The 21,615-nt window shown below is 41.8% G+C and overlaps 1 protein-coding gene across 1 annotated transcript; it reads right to left on the reverse strand.

Moving 5' to 3' along the window:
- Window positions 1-52: 52 nt before the first annotated feature.
- Window positions 53-21,524, reverse strand: skic2 (SKI2 subunit of superkiller complex). Its single transcript, XM_075449000.1, has 29 exons — window positions 21,460-21,524; window positions 20,541-20,659; window positions 20,069-20,190; window positions 19,779-19,896; window positions 19,401-19,515; window positions 17,973-18,047; window positions 17,831-17,884; window positions 17,563-17,726; window positions 16,879-17,034; window positions 16,566-16,711; window positions 15,842-15,988; window positions 15,667-15,751; window positions 15,454-15,560; window positions 15,196-15,342; window positions 15,014-15,110; window positions 14,711-14,923; window positions 13,622-13,732; window positions 13,361-13,472; window positions 13,130-13,248; window positions 12,261-12,392; window positions 11,947-12,084; window positions 11,748-11,852; window positions 11,038-11,173; window positions 10,781-10,907; window positions 5,761-5,971; window positions 4,840-4,950; window positions 3,588-3,806; window positions 3,020-3,160; window positions 53-514 (listed from the first exon to the last, which is right to left on the reverse strand). The coding sequence occupies exons 1-29, from the start codon at window positions 21,470-21,472 to the stop codon at window positions 314-316; spliced, it is 3,741 nt and encodes a 1,246-aa protein (XP_075305115.1). The 5' UTR covers window positions 21,473-21,524; the 3' UTR covers window positions 53-313.
- Between the last annotated feature and the right edge of the window lie 91 nt (window positions 21,525-21,615).

Here is a 21,615-nt window from a genome sequence, read left to right on the forward strand (position 1 = left end):
CTGGGATTGATGGATGCAAGTAAACCACCAAAAAAGGCAACTTCAGAACAGCTGGGTTACAGATTTTATTACTGTAAAATAATATACAATCCAGGTTTCGCGTTCATCCCCTCTGTCTGAACTTTGGTCTTTTGGTTAAAATCCCTCTCTTGTTCATGATCATTCACTTTCATGTAAACATCAACATGTTTTGTAGGCACATCCAGCACCTCCCACGTATACAGTACCTTCATCTTTCTCACATCTTTCACAAAAAGACACACATGACTGGAGGCACCTTGGCATGCTCTCACATTCCCCAGCATCCACATCTTCAGTGGGTGTAGAGGGAGGCCGTGAAGACGATGTCCCTGCGGATGGCCAGGGAGGCCTTCTCCATCTTGCTGCCCAGGACGGAGTCTCCCACGATGCGGGCGGCTTGTCGCACCTCCTTCAGCACCTCATCTAGGCGCTGAATGCAGCGGACCACCGTGCCCTCCTGTACGTCTGTCAGCTGGGCGATCTCAGCAAAGGGCTGGGACAAGATGAAGGGATGCATCAAAAAGGAAATGTTTTACGTCTTCATATGAGCTAACGACACATTTACAGCGTATCCAACAACTTCACCCAATTTCCAAAACATTCAACTTTAATTCTCATGCAGTGTAATAAACAGATATTTGACTGGGTGTGCGTTATTGCTGTGAAAAGAAGGCTGGAAAAGGAGGTGGCACCAAAAAGAAACAAGTGGAGGAACATGTTGCAGCTAATTAGGTTAATTGGCAACAGGTCAGTCAGACGGGTCACAAACACAGAGTTGAGCCACAGTTACAGCCTGACTGGGACATTTAATTAGACCACTGTTCGTGCCCTAGAATACGTGCACAGGAGGGGAATAGTTATTTACTAAATTAAGTCCAACGTCCTAGCACTGCGGACTGTGTGAAAAAGACATTTAAAACACTTCTAACTTTCTCTGTGGGAGATCATCATACATGTGATGAGATGAATTCACTGCACAGAAGCCGTCTTTGCTACAAAAACTGTGACGCTGCATCCTCCAGGGTAAAGGGGAGAGGGTATATCCAGCTTGTTATTAAAGCCTGCATCTCTGATGGTATGAGGATACATTAATGCCTGTGAAACTGGAAACCTGCACATCTGGAAAGAAACAATCAATGCTGAAAGATATATTCAGGTTTTAGAGCAACATCTGAACCCGACGAGATAACGTCTTCCATATTTCAGGAAGACACTGCATCCAGTACAGCAGCATGGCTTCACAGTCGGAGAGTCCAGGTGTTGGACTGACCTGCTTGCAGTCCAGATGTTTCACCAACTGAAAACATTTGGAGCTTCATGAAACACCAAATACAACAAAGAACAGCCAGGCCTGTTGAGCAGCTAGAATCCTACATCAAACAAGAATGGGACAACATTCCTCTCCCAAAGGTCTAACAGCTGGTCTCCTCAGGTCCCAGATGTTTACAGATGTTGTTAAAAGAAGAGGGGACGCTACAAACTTGTAAACATGGACCTGTCCCAACTATTTTGAGTTGTGGTTCTGCCATCAAATTCAACATGAGATCCTTTTTTTCCATGAACTCGTAAAATGTCTCAGGTTAAACATTTGATGTGTTTTCTATGTTCTACTGAGAATAAAATATGGATTTATGAGATTTCTAAATCATCAAGCTCCGTTTTTATTTTTACATTTTACACAGTGTCCCAGCTTTATAGTCACAGTTTATTAACTGCACGTCGTGTTGCCATAGCAGCTCATATTGGCGTGCTGTGCTCGTGGTGGGTCATTTATCTCGGATGGAGGAAAAAAAACACATCCCGTCGACGCTAATCTTTGCAGAAACAACCGTGGCAAAGAAAGTTTGAACAGCGCTGGTATTCATTCATATGATAAAGCGATCTGTCAGACTCCTCTGAACAGCTGATCGTGTTTCAAACTAACTTACAGCTGGTGTGTGTGTGTGTGTGTGTCTGTTTGTCGATGTGAGTGAAGCAGTTCCCTCTTGGGCTGTGTCGAAAGTGCTAAGTATTATTCAAAAAGTGCGACACTATCAGATTTCTGTATCAAAACATTACAAAATCCACCAAGAGGATAATTCACACATGACGCCGACATGTTCAGCTGCCACCAGGTTGGTGGAAAGTAGTGCACGTCTGAAGGGGCCCGAAATGATTTCCTTTCAAATGAATACATTTCTGTTGAAAAATATGGTCATTTACAGCCTGTATTCATGTTGATCAGTGTTGATACATGATATGGATACTGAGAAAAAATATTTTGGGTATTAATGAAGTTGGCAGAGCTGGGGGAAGGATCAGGAAAGCAACTTTCAGCTGTTAGTTAAAGGATACTGTTGGGAGATTCCACCTGCAGGTGGAATAGGTGATGTGCGGTGATGAAAATGAACCAACTGGCCAAATTTCTACAATGTGGTTCCTTAACAAGAAAAATCGCAGTATTTTTCTCATTAATGTGCGTTTTACTCTGTAAATAAACACTTTAATGTTATTGTTTTATCTGTTTTTTCTCTCCCTAAATATTAAACTCTTTCTCCAGCTTTGTATTTATTTTTGAAAAACTTTCCAAAAGTGGTCTGAACATATCTGTGGCGCCTTTCATACAACCTGTTCAAGGCAGGCTCAGTTGTGGCTTCATAAAAGCATCATTGCTTCATGCTAAAGGTAGGTGGAGGGGGCATCTGAGCTATCAGTGAACAAATGCAGTCTGATTCCACCGTGCTGACGTGCAGTCTGAAATGTGCAAGAAACTGAAGCAGGACGAGGTGGTCTTCTTAACATTTCAGTGAGATTTCTCACTGAAAAGGACTGCTGTCAAGTAGTCTGGTGACTTGTTGTAAGATTATTCTTTCTCAGAAAACACTGCAGCGAGTCCTATAAACTGATGCAGCAGAAGCCAAGATGGACACAGGATGCTATTTTAATCAATCTGCATAACGACTAAAAGGATTTTCATGTGTAAAGTCCGTTACTGGGGTCAAAATGTGGCAAACCTCACCATGCCTCTGGCCCAGCAGTACACCACCTCAGTCAGGCCGAACTTGAATTGGCCAACAAACTCCTCAGCAGTCTGCGGTATCTCACAGTCCCGCTGCAGCTCACCGATTCTCTTAGCCACTGACAGCACCCGATCGATGCCCTGCAAGAGAAAGAGACACACCAGGAGGAAAAGATGGGTGTAAAACCTGTCTGACACATGCGTCTACGTTGTACAAATGACCTCCCCCTGGGTGTTAACAGGATGGTGGTGATATTTGCGTTCAGGAAATCTGTTTCACACACTCTGATTCTGCTCTTCTGGGAAAGCCGATTTTAGAAATCGCTACTTAGGTCATCATTAATTTAAGCCCTCATAAAGCTCTTTCATGTCGGAGCAGTTCCCAGCATGCACTGACACAGCACAGGCGTATTTGACAGAAACAGACTGCGCCAGTGATTTAATAAGTGAGCGCCATAAAACCAGAGTGTCTTTGCCTGTTGTTCGCCTGTGTCACAGTGTAGTCTGTCACTTTAAAATCTGTGCATTAAATGTGAGATACGAGCATCGAAACAATGTTCACGCTCACCTCCTGCAGCGTGTTGGTAATGTGCGGCTCCACCTGTGTGTTCTGAGTGAAGACCAAGCAGGACAGCAGGGCGGCGCTTTCCTCAGGCGCCAGCGGACTCAGGGCGTTCTCGAACAGCAGCTCGGTCAGCAGCAGCTCGTGGCTGCTGATCTGACAAGCTACTCGGCCTTTTAGCTGCACTGCCCCGCTGCCGTCCACGTACTGCAGAGCCTGGAGGACCTGAGGGGGACCAGCGGGGAAATAAACCTCAGAGTGTGTTTGCTCAGGATGGAGCTGCTCTCTATTAAAAATACAACAAGTCCTCTCTGAAACGGCCAGCTGGAGGAGAAGAAGCTTTCAACCCTCCTCGCTAAAAAAAACACCAATTCCTTTCATTAAAATGTGATGGAATCTAAATAGATTTTATGTTTGGAGACTGATCCTGTGGAACAAAGACTTTGGATATTAATAAATTAGATCTTAACCATGTTAGCAGGCTGTAACAGTAGAAATACCAGACAGGTTGTTTGTCCATGACTCTAAATATCTTTACAACCAGTTTGTCATGAAATTCTTCCAGAGATATTTTTGCTGTTGGATAGATTTCCCTCAGTGTCCCTTTCATTGTTTTTCATTGTGCACAAACATCAAATCAAGTATTAAACTTGGACCACATGGTGAAATCATCCCCATCCTCAGCAGCACAGATTTGCGTTTACAGATATATTCACAGAAAGATAAATAAATATGTTCAAATCTAATCTCCTGCCACTAACACTGACACCATTAGTAATGATAAAATTGTTATTAAGCTTAAAGTATTAAATTAATCCCTATTTCCAAGTTCGGAATATGAATAGTTGATGCTTTTTTCTCAATCCGAGTAGTATTTTTGCTATTTCTATGCTTTAATATGATTTACCAGAGACATGACAGAACTGATTAGGAGGAATATGCGATTAAGAACCACGGCTGACATAAAAAAAAAAAAAAAAAAGACACAGCTGATGTAAAATGACTAAATTAGTGATTATTCTTCACTTAAATCATCTTAAGTCTTAAAATAGCAGACGGTTCCCTGAGCTCTCTGTGACATCCTCACGTGTCTCTTTTTGTCTAAACTAAAGATATTTAATCTATCATCACAGAAAAGTAAGAAATGAAGAAAACATTCACAATAGGAAGCAGAGGATGCATTAGTTTGTTCCTGAAAAGGGTCAAATTTGATGATTTGCGTCAGGACACAGATTCAAATGTCAGATCCAACCCAAACCTTGATCCTCTGGTGATATTCAGGCAGTAGAGTCAGAGACTGGTCCGACACTAGGAACAGCAGCCGGTCCAGCTCCTCCTGCACACTCATCCTCTCCTGAACCCGAACAAACTGAAGCACACACACAAACTCGGGTTACTTCATTTTAACACTTGACCAGATTTTGAAGCAACTAAAAAGAGCAACGCTGCACTGTTGAAGGAGAGAGAAATGTTACCCATTGTACTTTTATTGCCAGCACTTGATGAATGCTACATATAACCCCACCCACACACACAGACAGCTTGCATTGTAAAGCACTCTGCATTAATCCATTTCTAAAACCCACAATGTTGAATAAGGACATGAAGGAGTGTGAACGTACAGCAATAAGGGGAGACAGCAAGTAAGGGCTTGCTATCTCAAGGAATAATTAAAGAGCCAGTGTGTGTGTGATGGTTCAGATAACATGCTGTGCCTGTGAGACGGTGACGAGCAGCAGCTCTCTGCATATATGGGTAATTATAGAAAGAGTCAGCTCTGATTCTTGCATCTTATCTCCTCAATGAAGCGAGCAGGCAGGTTACAGACACCACAGACGCAGACATATCGCGATGGAATTTCATGTCATCATTGTGAAACGAGAGGAGAAACGATGGAGGGATAAAAGGAAACTGGAGCTGAAATAAAAGGAGGAAGTAAGAGACTGCTTTAGAAGGGGGCTAACAGCCAGATCAGTGTGTTATGCAAGGTATGAGTTTAATGAGCTGCGTCATTGTGACACAAAAGGAACTTGATGTGTTTATTGACCGACGCCGAACCAGAAACACTAGTCTTGTTCATATTTGTAGCACATCTCTAAAATATACAAATAACTGATGAGGAGCGCTACTTTTACAGGACTGTGTCGATGATTTAACACACAAACACACATGCACTCACTTGCTCTGCGAAAGTGGGAGAGTGGATGCAGTTGAAATTCCTGAGGCTGTCTTGCAGCACACGGAGCCTCATGGAGCCCTCCACCACGTCCACGCTCTTCAGCTGGAGGTCGTTCACGGGGTCGAGGGTCGCTATACCGCCGGGGTTTGTCTCGGCCAATCGTAAGAGCTCCTGTGTTGCCGTGGAGATGGCCTGGCCGGGAGGGTCATACCTAAAGGACAGAAATTAGCGAAGAGAGAAAAATGAGAAAGAGAGTTTTTCTCTGATACAAAAACAGATGAACGTTCTCAGTTTTGATTTATTTACTGTACAGCGTCATTCAAAAGTTTGATTTAGGGTAAATATGAATCACCTTGCTGTGTTACTACTACCCAGAGGTGGGGACTTGGACTCGAGACTTGAGACTTGACTTGGACTCGAGTCCCGATTTTGATGACTTGAGACTTGCTTGACCAAATCCAAAAAAGACTTGGACTCTACTTGGACTTGAGAGCAAAGACTTGAGACTCTACTTGGACTTGAGAGCAAAGACTTGAGACTCTACTTGGACTTAACCCTCTGGACTCGAGTCAAGTCACATGCAGCAAGCACAAATATTAAAATATTTTTTAAAAGTGTCGCATCAATACTGTAGCAACCAGCCAGAAATCCCAGCCGTCAGTGACACCTGAACGCCGCCTGAACTTCACTACGTCACGTCACTACGTCACGTCACTACGTCACGTCACTACGTCACGTCACTACGTCACGTTACCTTACGCACAGCTAACAGACCAGAGGCTACGAGAGCATGGACCATGTCTGTTCCAGCGATAATTGCATTTGGGTTCAAGCAATACGAACAGGACAGCAAAGGGCGGAAAGCCATATGCAACGTATGTGGCGTGAAAATCACGGATGGCACCAAAACTACGTCGAACTTCAATCGGCATTTGGAGAGGGGACACAAAGAAATGTAAGTAACATGGTGAAAAATTTTATTATGGTTATTATGGTTTATGGTGAAAACGCGCCTTTTAATAAATCATTTCCAAACCAAACACCCTGAACCATAGGCGGGAGGGAGCGGGGGGTCTGACGTCTTACAGTAAGCACACGTTTTTATTAGGGCTCGTCCGACAAGGACCCTATTTAAATTGTAATGTTTTTTATTCTTATTATTCTTTACCCTTTTCGTGCCCCAATTTCGCCCCTTTCCCGTGCTCAAAAACTCACCAAACTTTGGCAAGTTGTGCGGCCGGATCCAAAATTCGATATTTTTGGTTGCTAGCACATGTTCGACGCAAAATGGCGAAATAGCGCCCCCTACAGACGATTAAAATTTCCTCTGCATTTGGTGAATTACCGTATATCGCAAATTCAAAAACTTTATACATAACCATGTTCCCTGAATAGAGTTGAAGATTTTTTTAATTGGCCACGCCCACTTCCGCCTATAATTTTACAGCAGAGGCCATTAAGGCCAAGTCATATTGATGACCCCTGCCTATAGTTAACATTGTAAATGGGATGAGAGATAGAGGTGGTGGTCTGAGAGGGAGGGAGAATGGAATTAAGATTAGAAAGTTCATTTGCAATTAATATGATGCTAGAACTTTAATTGACATATGACATCTGCTTTATGATACTAAAGATATCGCCCAATTTTTTCAATTTCAAATAGCTTTATTGGCACATGAAGGCAGTGCTTATATTGACGAAGCATTTAAACACAATATTAATAAAAATAAACAAATGAATAAGTGGCAGAACATTAACAATAAAATATAAACAACTTAATTGAGGCGTGGTCATGATCCGTATCATTAATTATAATCAATTTGTTAGGACTTGGTTGGGACTCGAAACAAAAACTTAGGACTTGGTTGGGACTCGAAACAAAAACTTAGGACTTGGTTGGGACTCGAAAACAAAAATCCTAGGACTTGGACTTGAGAGCAAAGACTTGGGACTCTACTTGGACTTGCAACATAGGGACTTTCTCCCACCTCTGCTACTACCACCTGTCAGTCAGTGGAATAACATGAAACATCTGTAGGAATTTTGTTGTGGACATCGATGATTTAAACCAAATCAGTGTGGAAACACACTTACAGAGTTAAAGCCCCCCCCCCCCCCCCCATTAATATTCGAATGGTCATAAAGTCCAAAAACGACCTTTAATACCCAGTAATATGCAGGAGTTTGGGCTCTCGCATAACATTTACCTCTAATCTCCGCACTGGGGAAAAAAGTAGCAGAAAAATGTTTCTTTTCGTAAAAGTAATTGCAAAACATATGATCACTTTTAGCATTACATTCCTAAATCTAGTGGCAGAGTTGTTTTTACTTCCATGAATATTTGACAGGATACAGAATAATCACTGAAAATGTGCCCAACAAAACAGTTCAGCTGGACATTAAGGGGTAAACATGGTTTCAGGCCCTTATTAGCTTGTTAGGACTCACAGTCTTTGCTAGGAAATGCCAGATGGTGCTGGGTTTTTTTCAATAGAAAGCTTCACACATCAGTAACAGAAATAAAATTAACTTAACATTGTTCTTTTAAGAGCTTTGGACTGCGCTACGCAGTTACATTTTGGGACCATTTCTGGACCATTGCCCAATATTAATATCTTAATAAACACCAGGATGGAGGGAGAATCTGTGTGTACGTGAGACACCGGAGAGCCTGTCTAATAGTCATAACAACACGGGTGGGGACAGTTAAAACTCTGCGGGTCGTCTTTTGTCGGGTGAGTAAACAGACATCCGTCCTATCACTATGCTCGACCCTTTGAACTACGGATCCTGAATAAGTGATGAGGATAAGATGTGGAATCAACTTGCACAGATCTCCTGCAGAAACAGACGCACTGGTGGAGTGCACCAGGTCTGTCTGTGGCATGTTGAAAGGCAGAAATCAACTCATCGGTCTGCAGAAGCGACTGCAGAGACGAAGCTGCGACTCAGTCTAACTGGGGCTCAGGCTTTGATAAACTTTTAATAACCGGAATCAAAGTGAAGCTCTTGGAAATCATCACTATCATCATTTCATGGTAGCGAACAGATTAGCTAGGCCCAGTCTAACAGCTGTTTTATTCCGAACATAGAGATTCATATTAAAAGGATATATTCATTTGGCCTCAGTGTTTAAAAAAAGAAAAAACTGTTTAACTGAATTATTCATTTTTTGTAACATTTTTCAGAACAGAACAGAACATTCATCCATTAGTCACGATAAAAACAACTAAAAGTGTTGCTTTAAAGTTGATTTCAGTGCTGCTCCATCTGTTTTCAGCTAAAACTTTATCCAGACTTGTTAGAAATTATTTAGCGTCTCTTAACTTGTCATATTTCCTTACACGGCATCTAAAACTGAGCATATTCCTGTGCATCAGTGTTAAGCTTGAAATTTGAATATTGTGACAACTTTAGTTTGTGTTGTGGTGAAAGATGAAAGGAGCACAGGAGGTTAAAAAAAAAAAAGTGCTTACAAGTTGTAATACCGTGGCACCGTGTCGGGGTCCCTTCGCTTTTTATGTCATTTTGAAACCGTAAAAGGTGGAAATAAGAAGCAATAACATGTAGAAGAATACTGAAGTAGGTTTCAATGAACCTTCTTAAAGGAGAATTCCGGCATTTTTACAAACATATCCCATCTGTTGGAGACCCAGGAAAGTTGGCCAAAGGGAAAAACGCGAGACATTTTCATGCCCGCTGCGCAAAGTTGTCCGATTGCGCTGATTTCCATGAAAGCGGGCTCTATCGGGCAAGCTTTTAACCTTTCCTGAGGCTCTTAACGTGTATCAAAATACTTTTTACCGAATTGGCCGTGGTGTCAGTAGCAATACAATTCAACCCAGGGGCTAACCATACCATTAGCTAGCACAGACATGATACATTTGGAGATTTCAAAAACAGCGCACCTACCTCTCTCAGCTTCCGTGTTCCACAGGCGTGCGCACAAATCGATCGCCGAAGTCATACACTATAGTATTCCAAAATTGTTTTTTTGTCCACCAAAAACGACCCTCGGGAACCGAACTACACATTGCCATGTTTGTTATTGTTTCCTATCGAACAGCTGACTCGTTTCAACACCCATTTTCATGTCGTGTCACATGACTGCTGGAAGGAGCGCACCTTCGCCCATTATTCAGCTGCGGGAGATAAGAACCCTCGGGATTTTATTGGAAGCAATTTCGAGATGGATAGTTCGTCAGATTCTGATGTTGGAATGGAAGAGTTTGACGAGTTTGATGGTCGGGGTTATCTTTTTGAACCAGAATATACAGATGAAGAGTTGTTGGCACAAGATGCAGCGAGGATGGCTCAAAACGATGATCCAGAAACGGGAGCTGCTGCTAGGTCACGCATTGGGGAGACATAGTGGTGCAGATGTGGACATTGTATTGGACTGACCACAGAGCAAGACAGTATGTGCTGCATGGATTGGAATCTCTTACAGCGCGATCCAGATGGGTCACAGAGCAGCGAGTGTTTCACCCAGACAGAGAGGTTCCCCCACATGCTGTACCGGGACGAGTCAGTTGTTCGATAGGAAACAATAACAAACATGGCAATGTGTAGTTCGGTTCCCGAGGGTCGTTTTCGGTGGACAAAAAGACAATTTTGGAATACTATAGTGTATGACTTCGGCGATCGATTTGTGCTCATGCCTGTGGAACACGGAAGCTGAGAGAGGTAGGTGCGCAGTTTTTGAAATCTCCAAATGTATCATGTCTGTGCTAGCTAATGGTATGGTTAGCCCCTGGGTTGAATTGTATTGCTACTGACACCACGGCCAATTCGGTAAAAAGTATTTTGATACACGTTAAGAGCCTCAGGAAAGGTTAAAAGCTTGCCCGATAGAGCCCGCTTTCATGGAAATCAGCGCAATCGGACAACTTTGCGCAGCGGGCATGAAAATGTCTCGCGTTTTTCCCTTTGGCCAACTTTCCTGGGTCTCCAACAGATGGGATATGTTTGTAAAAATGCCGGAATTCTCCTTTAAGTAAAGACATAAACGCTCACACACTTGAATCGAGGTTGTTGTCTCTTCTTGTAGTTATCGATGATTCTGTCGGGTATCACTTTGAGGGTTTTCACTGTGAGGGCTGAGATGTCCTGAAGCTTCAACTTCTGCACTGTGTGGCTGCACGGGCCTGAAAAAAAATTTAATCCCAACAGGAGAGATTATTCTTATTCTGAATATCAATAAAGGGCGTGTTTTAGCATTGTTCAGATCAGCTCGTGTAGATGCGTCAACATCTGCATTGCAAGCCACCGAGCTACCTTCAGGTATAAACAGAGCTGTGTTGAAGAGGTGTGGGAAAGCGGCGATGTCGTTGGCTTTTCCTTCTCCTTCCTCGTTGCCCTTCTCGCAGATAACGAGAGCTGTGAAGGTGCGATTCACTGCGTCATTGGACACCTGGCACAGAGTGGGGACAAAGGTAGAAGTCACAGTGGGGCACAATGTCCACACATGAAGGTCCACACAGTTACTTAAAAGTGGCTCAATAAAGTGTATTTCTATATGTTTTCTACACTTGTGAGTCTCTTCCTCCAGTCTAAACATGCCAGCTGCATAACATGCCAGTTCTTGTAGGTGTGAACGAGCTGTCTGAACACCCTGCTCACTTTGACACAGAAACTACACCTTGCATTTCATCGCAGTCATTTTGCAGCTTTTCATTTCAGTGTCCCGGTGATTCTGAACATTTCAAGCCCCATTTATCACTCAGAGCCCAACGATGGGGATTCTCTGTTAAATGTCAGGGATTTCAAATTGATAAATGAACTTCAAGATATTGAATCGCATGTTCACTGCTGTGAGGAGGAATTAGAGCCACTGAAGGAACAAGGAGTCCTGCAACAGATGGTGCAGCACCTACAGAGCCATGACCTTAAAAAAAACCCTGCCAAAATGCTGCCAAGCACCTTGAAAACTCTAAAGTGTCTAAAGTGTGGGTCATTTTTAAAAGACAACGGTCGAAAACACCTGCCTGTAGGATAACTCCCAAAGCATTGAGATGCTGTTTGTTGTTCACCACCACAACTCGACCCACAGACAGAGCTTTCAGTCCGTTCACAGACTCCAGGATGCCTTGCTGAAATTCAGACAGGAAAAGGAAATGTAGAAAATAAAAATGCAGCTGATTCGAGGCTGTTGAAATTTGAATGTATGTGTGCGTTGGAGTGAACCTGGAGGGCTTCTGTGGTGGTCCGCAGCTCTGTCACGGTGTGGTAGTAAGGCATCAAATCGGACAGCTGGCCCTGTGTGTCCAGAGGAGGAAGGGAGGACAACATCTGCTTCAGCTGGCTGATTCTCTTCTCATGTGCCTGCAGAGGGAGGAAGAGGAGGAGACATTCGTCAGCTGTCACCCCAAAACAAAGACGTGCCAGAAAAAGCACCTCACCTCATACCTCACTCCTGTTTCTTGGCCTGTATACTAACTATGCAGCCTAATTTTACTACCGAATGCTAATATTTTCTCAGCATGTCCTGCAGGAGTTACCTGAGTGTCTCTGTGGCTTTCAGAGAAGCTCCTCCTCATCATGTCGGTCACTCTGAGAGCTTCGACTCGCAGCAGATTGAGGATCATAGTGTAGGTCAGTCTGAACTGGGACTGGAGGGTGGTAGGCTTGCCCTAAGGGAGACAAAGTCAGGAAGTTTAGGCAAACCACTGCTTTGAAACTTCTCTGAATCTTTCAACAACTCTGATTTCTCTCAACTTCGGAGCGTTTTGTTTAATCATTTCTTGTCACATCAATACAAACTGAACAAAACTCTGGTGACTTCTCTGACTGGAATTGTTACAATTGTCAGTAAGGTACAAAATCAATTACAAAGATGTTATTTTCTACCCATAAAACAGTGAAAATTGACAATTAGAACTGCCTTATTGGATTTGTTTGTCTCTAGCTTTCAGCAATAATCAGAAATTCAAATCAGAACTGGTGTGTTAAGCTCTATTAATGGTGCTCAGATGTTATGAAAAAAAACTAGTTACTTTGTTAATAAGACAGAACCTGGTAAATAACTGGTTATTTTTATATTTATCAACCAGCAATGTATCGGTCCTCGAAACTCCAGAAACAGTCTGAAGTGTTATCTTTTACAGCAAAGCATCTGTAGAGGAGGTGGCTCAGAGCACAGAGGAGGCTGAGTTAAAATAGCTCACTCATCTGTGTAATTGAATGTTAAATGAATAGCTCGCTGTGCACCACCTTGAATGAAAGCCAGAGTAAACAAGCTGAGGAGAGATCTGCTTTACTTATCCAGAACTATCAGGAGACTTAATGATGCAGGACATGAACTGAAGAGTCAGCTGGAGTTTGTAAACTTTAATCACTGACGTGACGTTTGAGGCATGCAGCGCCTCACCAGCATCATGACGTGCAGATCTGCCATCTCGTGAACGCCGGCCTTACACAGTATGATCACGGTGCCTGTGGGGTCCAGACCTCTCCTGCCTGCTCTGCCCGCCATCTGAATATATTCACCTAAAAGTATGTTTCACGACATAAATACATGTTTCTCTCAAAGCCAATTAATCCACAGATAAAAGAGAATTAAAAAGAAGACGCCGTTTCAGATAAAGAGAGAGCATCAGACCTGGCAGCAGATTTCTAAAGCCGGTCCCGTCGTGTTTCCTGATGCTGTCGAACACCACGGTCCTGGCGGGCATGTTCACTCCCATCGCAAATGTCTCAGTGGCAAACAGCACCTGGGAGATGAAGGGGAGATGAAAACATATATGGGTTCACAACACAAAACAGTCACTTTAGACCATTTTCACATCAGTAATTGATATAATCGGATTTTTTAAACAGATGACGGCATGATGGCTTTCATCAGACTTCTGCTCTGCCTCACCTTTACGAGACCTCGTGAGAAAAGCATCTCAATAACCTCCTTCAGGATTGGCAGGATCCCGCTATGATGCACCGCGATGCCTCTCTTCAAAAGATCCCTCATGAATAAAATCTGAATGAACAAGTCAGAGGGTTTTTTGATTCTCATGTGAATATGTGCACTGTTAGTCAACAATCCAAGTTAATGACAAACATTTTCAGCTAGGAAGTTGATTCAGTGATGATGTAAATGATCAGACTAAAATAACATTTAAAGAAACTGATATCTTAACTTGACGTTGTTAGTGTCTATTATGCATCTAAAAAACCTAATTAAAAGAGAAAAAAATGCAACATTTATGGCTGTTTAAGTATCTTGCCAAATAATTTGAATTAAATTATTCAAATGTTTCAGTTTTTGGATGTTTTTCATTGCTAAAATGTGAAACTGTCTTTTCAATAGATATATAAAACACAACCAGAATCAGGCAAATCTGTGGAACATTTTACTCTGTTGTTTTACTGTTGTGGATACAAGTTAAACAAAAGGTTCAGAGTAACTCACACAACCTACAGGGGTGCAAAGTGTTTAAAGAATCATCAGATACTCACACCAATACTGAAAGTAGATTGTAAGTTGAACATACAATGCAACAGTATGTATATTGTAAAGTATGTGAACCCCCAGAATTAGGTATTTATCTGAAGGTAAAATTTAAATCAGGCCTTTTGATTGTCGGTGGGATGAACATTTGTTCTGAGTGGGAGCTTTCCTTCTAAGTTAAAGAACGTGGACCTGTCAAAGTCTAAAGAACCATAGCATGTTACAGGATGTGTATCATGGCAAAAACAAAATATTTCTGAGACACTTTGAGGGAAAACATAAGAGTTGTTGATGCTCATCAGGCTGGAAAAAACTTGCTAAACCTCTAAACAATTTGGACTCCAAGAGTCCAATTCGACAGCTTGTTTGTGGGGCACTGGGTAGCTTAATTTGTTGAGTAGGTGCCCCATGTTCAGAGGCTGATGGTCCTCATGTACTCATAGAAAAAGAAGACAAGTGCTGACCTCCAAAAGTGGCCTGTAATAACTGACAGTGAGTGTTGCTTACCTGAGGCAGCTGCCGGTCTCCTCCTCGCAGGCGACTGAGGCTCTTCTGGAAGAAGGAGTGGATCTCGGCTTTCTCAATGGAGGTGGTGAGGTCCATGGAGTCCAGCGAGCGGGCGTTCTCATCACACCGACTTCGAGAGAAGGTGAATGCAACCACTGGGGTCTGCTGCCGCTGGGACAGGAAGTGCAGCAGGGTGAGCCACACTGCTCGGTCCTGGAGGAAGAAATAAAAAGACGGGTGAGAAGAGGAAACATGAGGATGGTGATGGGAAAACCAAAAGACAGTACGGGCACAGAAAGTTACCTGACTGGCTGTGGTGTTTTGAGATGTACTTTTTGCTCCAAATGATTGGGCGTGCTTGCTGGTGCGCTCCTTCTTTGCATCGACAGCTGCGTAAAAACTGAACGAGAAACACAACTTGCTCAGTTGAGAAATGACTTAAAACAGCGATCCCCCTTGTGAAGTTCAACACAGCTAACTTGTACCCTTTAGTAAGGAAGTTCCCTACGGCGTCCATCAGCAGGAACATCTCCTTCTGAGTCTTGGTGCTGTTTCCAGTGTACAGGTAATGCTCCAAAGGCACAGGCCTCTTCATTGTGCTGATCACATAAATATGCCTCTTCTTAATACGACTGGGGATAAAGAACACAAACACACCACTCATCTTCACTCATCTGCAGTCTCTAGTAATGCTCAACAAATATGTATTCAATATTTCAAGTTTTGACTGATGGGGAAATTACCCAATCCAATCGCTGAACTCCACCGCATTAGGCACTGTGGCGCTTAGGAGAATGATGCTGACGTGATCCGGAAGCATAATCAAGACCTCTTCCCACACAACACCTCTCTGAGGAAAACAAAGGGTTGGAAGAAAGAAGCGAAACTCCAATTATTCTCGATTTTATCCGTAAACCAGACAACTGGGGGGGAAATCTTTGTAAACATTCCCTGACCTCAGCATCATTGATATAGTGAACCTCGTCGAAGATCACCCACTCCAGGTCTCTGATGACCTCTGAGCCGTTGTACAACATTGACCTGAGCGAGGAGAGCAACAGAAAGTAATCAGACATTTAATTTATTCGAAATAATAATCAGACTGATGTTCCTAATATGATGCCCGAGTACCTGAGGATCTCTGTGGTCATGATGAGACAGGAAGATTCGGGACTCAGCTGGACGTCACCTGTCAGGAGTCCAACATCTCCAAAGGTGTTTTTGAAGTCTCTAAACTTCTGATTGGACAGAGCCTTGATGGGAGACGTGTAGATGGTCCTGTAAAAACAAGAGAGGGCCCGAGTAAAAATGTGGAAGTGATGAGAGATGAGGAAGTCCTTTCTCTGATTTTCTACATCCCTCACTGCTCTCCAGATAGGGAACAAGTAGGCAAATAAAGTCACATGTTAATTTGAACTTGATGTTTTTCCACAGGTTAAAATATTTCAGTTTTTTTGATGATTTATGAGGCAACTCCCCATTAAAACTGATTAAATAAAAAAAATAAAAAATAAAAATGAAAACCAGCCTCTGGATTCCCCTTTGTAGTATTATCTGTACCTGTATTGATTTAAACTTACCTTTAAATATATCTATATGAAATATGGTTTCCTTCTAAATGCATTTAAGTTTTACTATACACAGTCTAATTCTTATGCATTTTATCACCTGTAATCACTGAATTTCTTGCGTTAGTTAGTTTGAAAAGTATCTGTATCTTCCTTTGGGGCTACAAAACAAAGATAACACCTGTCTTCATCCTTTAACAGACGTGTGTTCTGCCTGCTGCACACCTGAGCACCTTCACACATAACGTAACGTAAGAAGTAATTAACTTGTCCTGACAAACACACACCTGGTCATGTGCTTCTGTGAGAGAGCAATGGCGTACTCGGCCACCACTGTTTTGCCAGCTGATGTGTGAGCAGCTACAAACACGGAGTCATGAGCCTCCAGCCTCAGCACAGCCTGTTTCTGGAAAATATCCAGCTCGAAGGGCCACTGAAGCAGAGATGGGCAGAGAAATGAGATGAGAAGCCAGCCGCAGCGCAGCCCAAAGTGATTCATCACATCACAGAGGCAATAAATAGAGGAGGAAGTGGAAGGGGAAGTGGGACAAACAGACATATCATGGTTTAGGCTGACTGGATGATCGCTGGAGTCCCCACCTTGAACGCTGGGTTGGGGATACGTTTATAGAAATCATTGCAGGGTGACATTATGTCCACGGGAATGGCCCATTTTTTTTTGTCCTCTGGGTTTTCTTTCGGCTTCGATTTTTCCACTTTTCCCGTCTCTGAGGGGGATGAGGATGACACAGCATCCTAAAGACAGAGACAGAAAGAGAGTGAGCGGGATTTCAGAGCAGTCAATGATGAGCCAGAGTTGAAATTTAGGTCGTTATAAAAATTAAGAATAAAAAAAAGACTACATAAAAGGTGGGATTCATTTCCATTTGCAAAATCAACAAGTTTAAACGTTATTTGTGTTAAAATACTAAACTGAATTAAGATCAAGCAGAAAATCAGCCACTTTACATAAGACAGAGCTCATGGTAACCGATGTGTTAGCATGTGAGAACAAGTTTATCACTAAATACGTCATGTATTCTATTTTTAGTGTTTTTATAGACTGTATTTTTAACTCCATCCATCCTTTACTACATTTATTACTTTGTATTGATCTGCTACCACAGTCCCCCAAAACAAACAAACTCAACTGGAAGTAAGATTTATCCTGTCAAACTTGTATACTTATACTATAATGATATGGACCATTTACAGGTGATTATTCTAGCATATTTTAAACTAAAGAAATACAATTTACCAGGTAGCAAAAAATAACTTAAATACCTTAATGCCCAAGTCCTCGAGACTGTTTGTTCTGGGTAGTTTGGGGGTCTCTTCGCTGTCTTTGCCTTTGTCCTTTTCTTCTGTCTCTGGCTGCAGATCAGTGATGTCTTCGATTGTGGACAGGAGGGACATGAGGTTGACCTCTGTCTTTGCTATTTTGGCATCTTTAAGGTACAAATTTAAAAAGAGCACGAGGTGATTTAAAAAAAAGTAAAAATCTTTTAAAGATTGAACAATTGGAGAAACAATCGACAATATGATCTCTCACCTTTGTCAGTAAAATCCACCCCAGCTTTCAGCCCAGGAGGTACTCTCAGTAAATCTACGTGACAATAATGAGAAATGTTTGGAGCTGAGATAGAAACCGTGTTTTCCAACCCTGCTGACTGAAAAAAACCTAAGTAAATCACCATTCTCAAAGTCTATGTCTTCCTCCAGCTCCGATTTCTTCTTAATCTGGTCTAGAGTGAGTTCTTCCATTCCTCCTGTAAAAATCACAATTTGTAACAAAAATAGTGAGAGATGCCAAAAATACTTCACCAGCTACTGATCTTAAAGTAAAAATGCATACATTACAAAATAAATGATTAGGTATGAACCAGCTGTGACATTCTGGACTGATACTGATGTTGATGTAAGTTATAATTTGGCTGATAACCGACACAAATGGCTTTTTTTCATTTATTTTTCCTTTAATATCAGGAAAACAATGAAGTCTGCTGGAAAAGATGATCAACTCACCTCTATTTGAGGATTCTCATTCAGCTTTTTATTATGTAAAATAAATAAACAAAACACAGACATGACAAAGGATTGTGGCTTTGGAAAAGATACCTAGGAAAATGTAACAAAATTGGTGTATTTTTTCTTCAATTTCCTATCTAATGAAGTAGAGGGAACAACTAATGGAATCACCTTGTAATTTGCATTTCGAAAACGAATTACCTGGTTAATCTGTAAATGGGTCTGCAGTTAAAGCTTGCAGAGCTTAGAGAGCTGTTACACCTGGAGGATGAACAGGAAACATGGCCCCAACAAGAGAGCCGTCAGTGGAAACAGTGGAAAGGATTATAAAAGTCCTCCAAGAGGATTAATGCAACTACAAAAATGTTGGTTGTTCCCAGATGGATTTGTCTAAAATTTGGAGGTTGTACAAAAAGTTGGAAGAGAAAAGTGCAGGTCGACTTAGGTTGACTAAGGAAGACGTCAAAGCGTCAGGACGTAAAACTCAAATAGGCAGAAACAGGAGGACTTGAGGACAGTGGCTGAAGGAAATGAGATTTACATCCAGATGGGAACCATCACTGACACAAGTCATGATCAGCAAACAGTTTGGATCTCAATCCTGACTAAAAATTTATGGTGGAAACTGAAGCTGATCGATTGAGCCCGACTGATGAAGAATATGGTTTTTAATATGTAATGTCCTCGAAGAAGCTGTTAGAAAAGCCAGAAGAGCTGTAACTTAGTACCAATTGTTGGTTCATATACAAATACAAAAGTGTCATGTATCTGTTTTGTTTTTCTTTTTACAAGATTTAAAAAGAAAAAAAAAAAAAAAAGCAGAACATCATCCAAATGCTGTTATTTCATCACTTTTTCCAGGGGTTGCAGCAAATTTAAGACAGTTAAAGTATTGCAAACTAAATGACTTTTCTGTGCTTACACGGTCCGACAATGTTTTGTGCCAAACTAAATTAAATGGAAATTAAACCGGTTAACCAGATAAACATCGGCTGCTGCCATCGGTTGATGATAAATACGGGCCGATGCCGATATTAAGCCCATATATCTGTGCATCCTTAGAGATGATGATGATGAAATGATAAAATCTTCACCTGGAAGGAAGGGGTAGTTAGTGTTGCTTCCTCGAAGGCTCTCTGAAGGAGGTCCAGGCTGACGCTGCAGTGACAGCGAGTTCTTTGCCGACAGACCAGTGTTCTCCACTAACACCTACAAACGGTGGACAGAAGAAATACACCACAAAAGGAGATGAATTAACCCTTTTCTTTGCTTAAAATAAATACACTGAACCCAAGAAGAACCCAACCCTCTGCTGTTATAGATCTATTCTTTAATATGGACAGCGATTTTAACAAGATTACACCACTTGTTTGTTAAAAGTGAGTTATTCAGTCAAAAACAGACGGCAGCTGCAGTGTTGGGATTTTGGGAGCATTTCATAGGTTTAAAGGAGGGAACGGCCAACTCATTACCTCTGTGAAGTCAAGTAGCATTCCTGTGGTTGGATCTCTGACTACAGAGAGCCCAGAGTGAAGTGGAGAGGGAGTGCAGTTGAGCAGAGAGTCGACATTAACCTCTCTCTGAGTCACTCTGGTGAAGATGACAAGGCACAAATTACATTTACTTCAATATATGACAAAGATTTATTTCTGATTATCTGGATTATAATAATTATTTTTATTTCTGACATTTTAAGTAGTCAAGATACTCAATCACTGACTTCTTCACCATCAACAACAAGATAACCAACTGTTATATGTACTTGAGAAACTTCTGAAAGGCAGAGTCTGTGTCGTGAATAGGAAGCCAGGCGGGGTCCCGTAAAAACTGTTTCTCTACTTCAGTTTCCAGTTTCAGGCTGGTGGGAGGAAGTCCGTGGGGAAGCTGTGGAAGGAAAATGAGATTAGAAAACCAGAGCTCCACTCATTGCACAGCTCATAAAGTGTGTATGGAGGAGAGTGGAACAAGATCAAACATGTGTCAGAGATCACGAAATACAGCAATGGGCAATAACAAAACAATGGACTGATTAAAAAAACAGGAAGTTTACTCAAAGCTACCTTTCAGATCAACGAAATTCAAATTCCTTCATTCCAAGACATATTCCCTGTATTTTCCTAAAAGACTGCCATCAACAATACAGAGATAGTTGAAATACCCTTTGCATGCAATTTGCAGGACCTCGTGGTTTTACTTAAATACAGATACAAACAGTGACCCTGCTCCTTACTGACCGTGCTCTGTGGAGGTAAAGGTTGGTCAGGGACGGGGTGTGTGATGAGCTCAAACCTGCCAGAGCATCCCATCTCCAGTAGGGACATGGGCAGGTCCATGGGGCCCACAGGGGGCACATCTGCAGACAAAACAACAGATGCTGAATGGATACATGGACCACACAACAGCTAGTGCACATCCACAGGGTGTAGATAATGCTGAAGTTAGTTCAGCTGAGGGGAAATCTGAGCTGGTTTGATTGCTCTTTTTTTAAAAACACACTTTGTGATTTGTGAAAACTATACTCAGTGTGTGACAATGCAAAAATTGGCTATTTTACTGCTTTTTGGATTATATAGCCTAGCACTTTAGACCAGGTCAAGTTTAAAATAAAAAAAAGCACAAGACTGTGACAGGTCAAATCTGGTCTATATATATTTTGTACTGCTTTTGTGGCATTTAACTACTTCATCATAGGTTCAGTTAAACGAGCTCCAGACTCAAGACCAGGTAATTCTGGTCTAGATTACCCTATAGACTCTAAATACTCTTTTAAATACGATTCGTAAAACTTTAATTCTATTTGTTACAAATAATGATAAAAAAGGATACACTTTAATGTATTTTTGGCATACAGTGCACTTTAGAATAGGACCACTGTAGTAAGCTAAATGCGTATATTGGGTACCACCGCTACAGTGGCTTAGTGTTTTATCTTTTCACTTGACTGTATAGGTTCAAGAAAGGCGAATGAACAAAATTACATTGGCTAGATAATTAATGCTAAATCAATATGCCATGAGAGTGTTGCATTGACAGCAAGCTATAATTAGCCACATCACCACGGGCTATTTTACCAAAACATGCTAGAAGACTTAAACGTATTTTCGTTTTGAACATTTAAGGAGCCTGTGTAACAACAAACAAGCCACAACTTACTTATTCTGTCCATGGTCCCACTAAACTGAAAGCAGTAAGTTGCCACCCTGTAGTTGTTGCTGTCGCCTCGGAAGTTGCTAAAACTGAAAAACGGAAGTTGCTAGCAAGCTAAGCTAGCGCCGATAGAAACAAAACTAAGTCTTAAAACGTGTCTGC

Source organism: Odontesthes bonariensis, chromosome 18 (genome assembly GCF_027942865.1).
Source record: "Odontesthes bonariensis isolate fOdoBon6 chromosome 18, fOdoBon6.hap1, whole genome shotgun sequence".
Classification (NCBI taxonomy): domain Eukaryota; kingdom Metazoa; phylum Chordata; class Actinopteri; order Atheriniformes; family Atherinopsidae; genus Odontesthes; species Odontesthes bonariensis.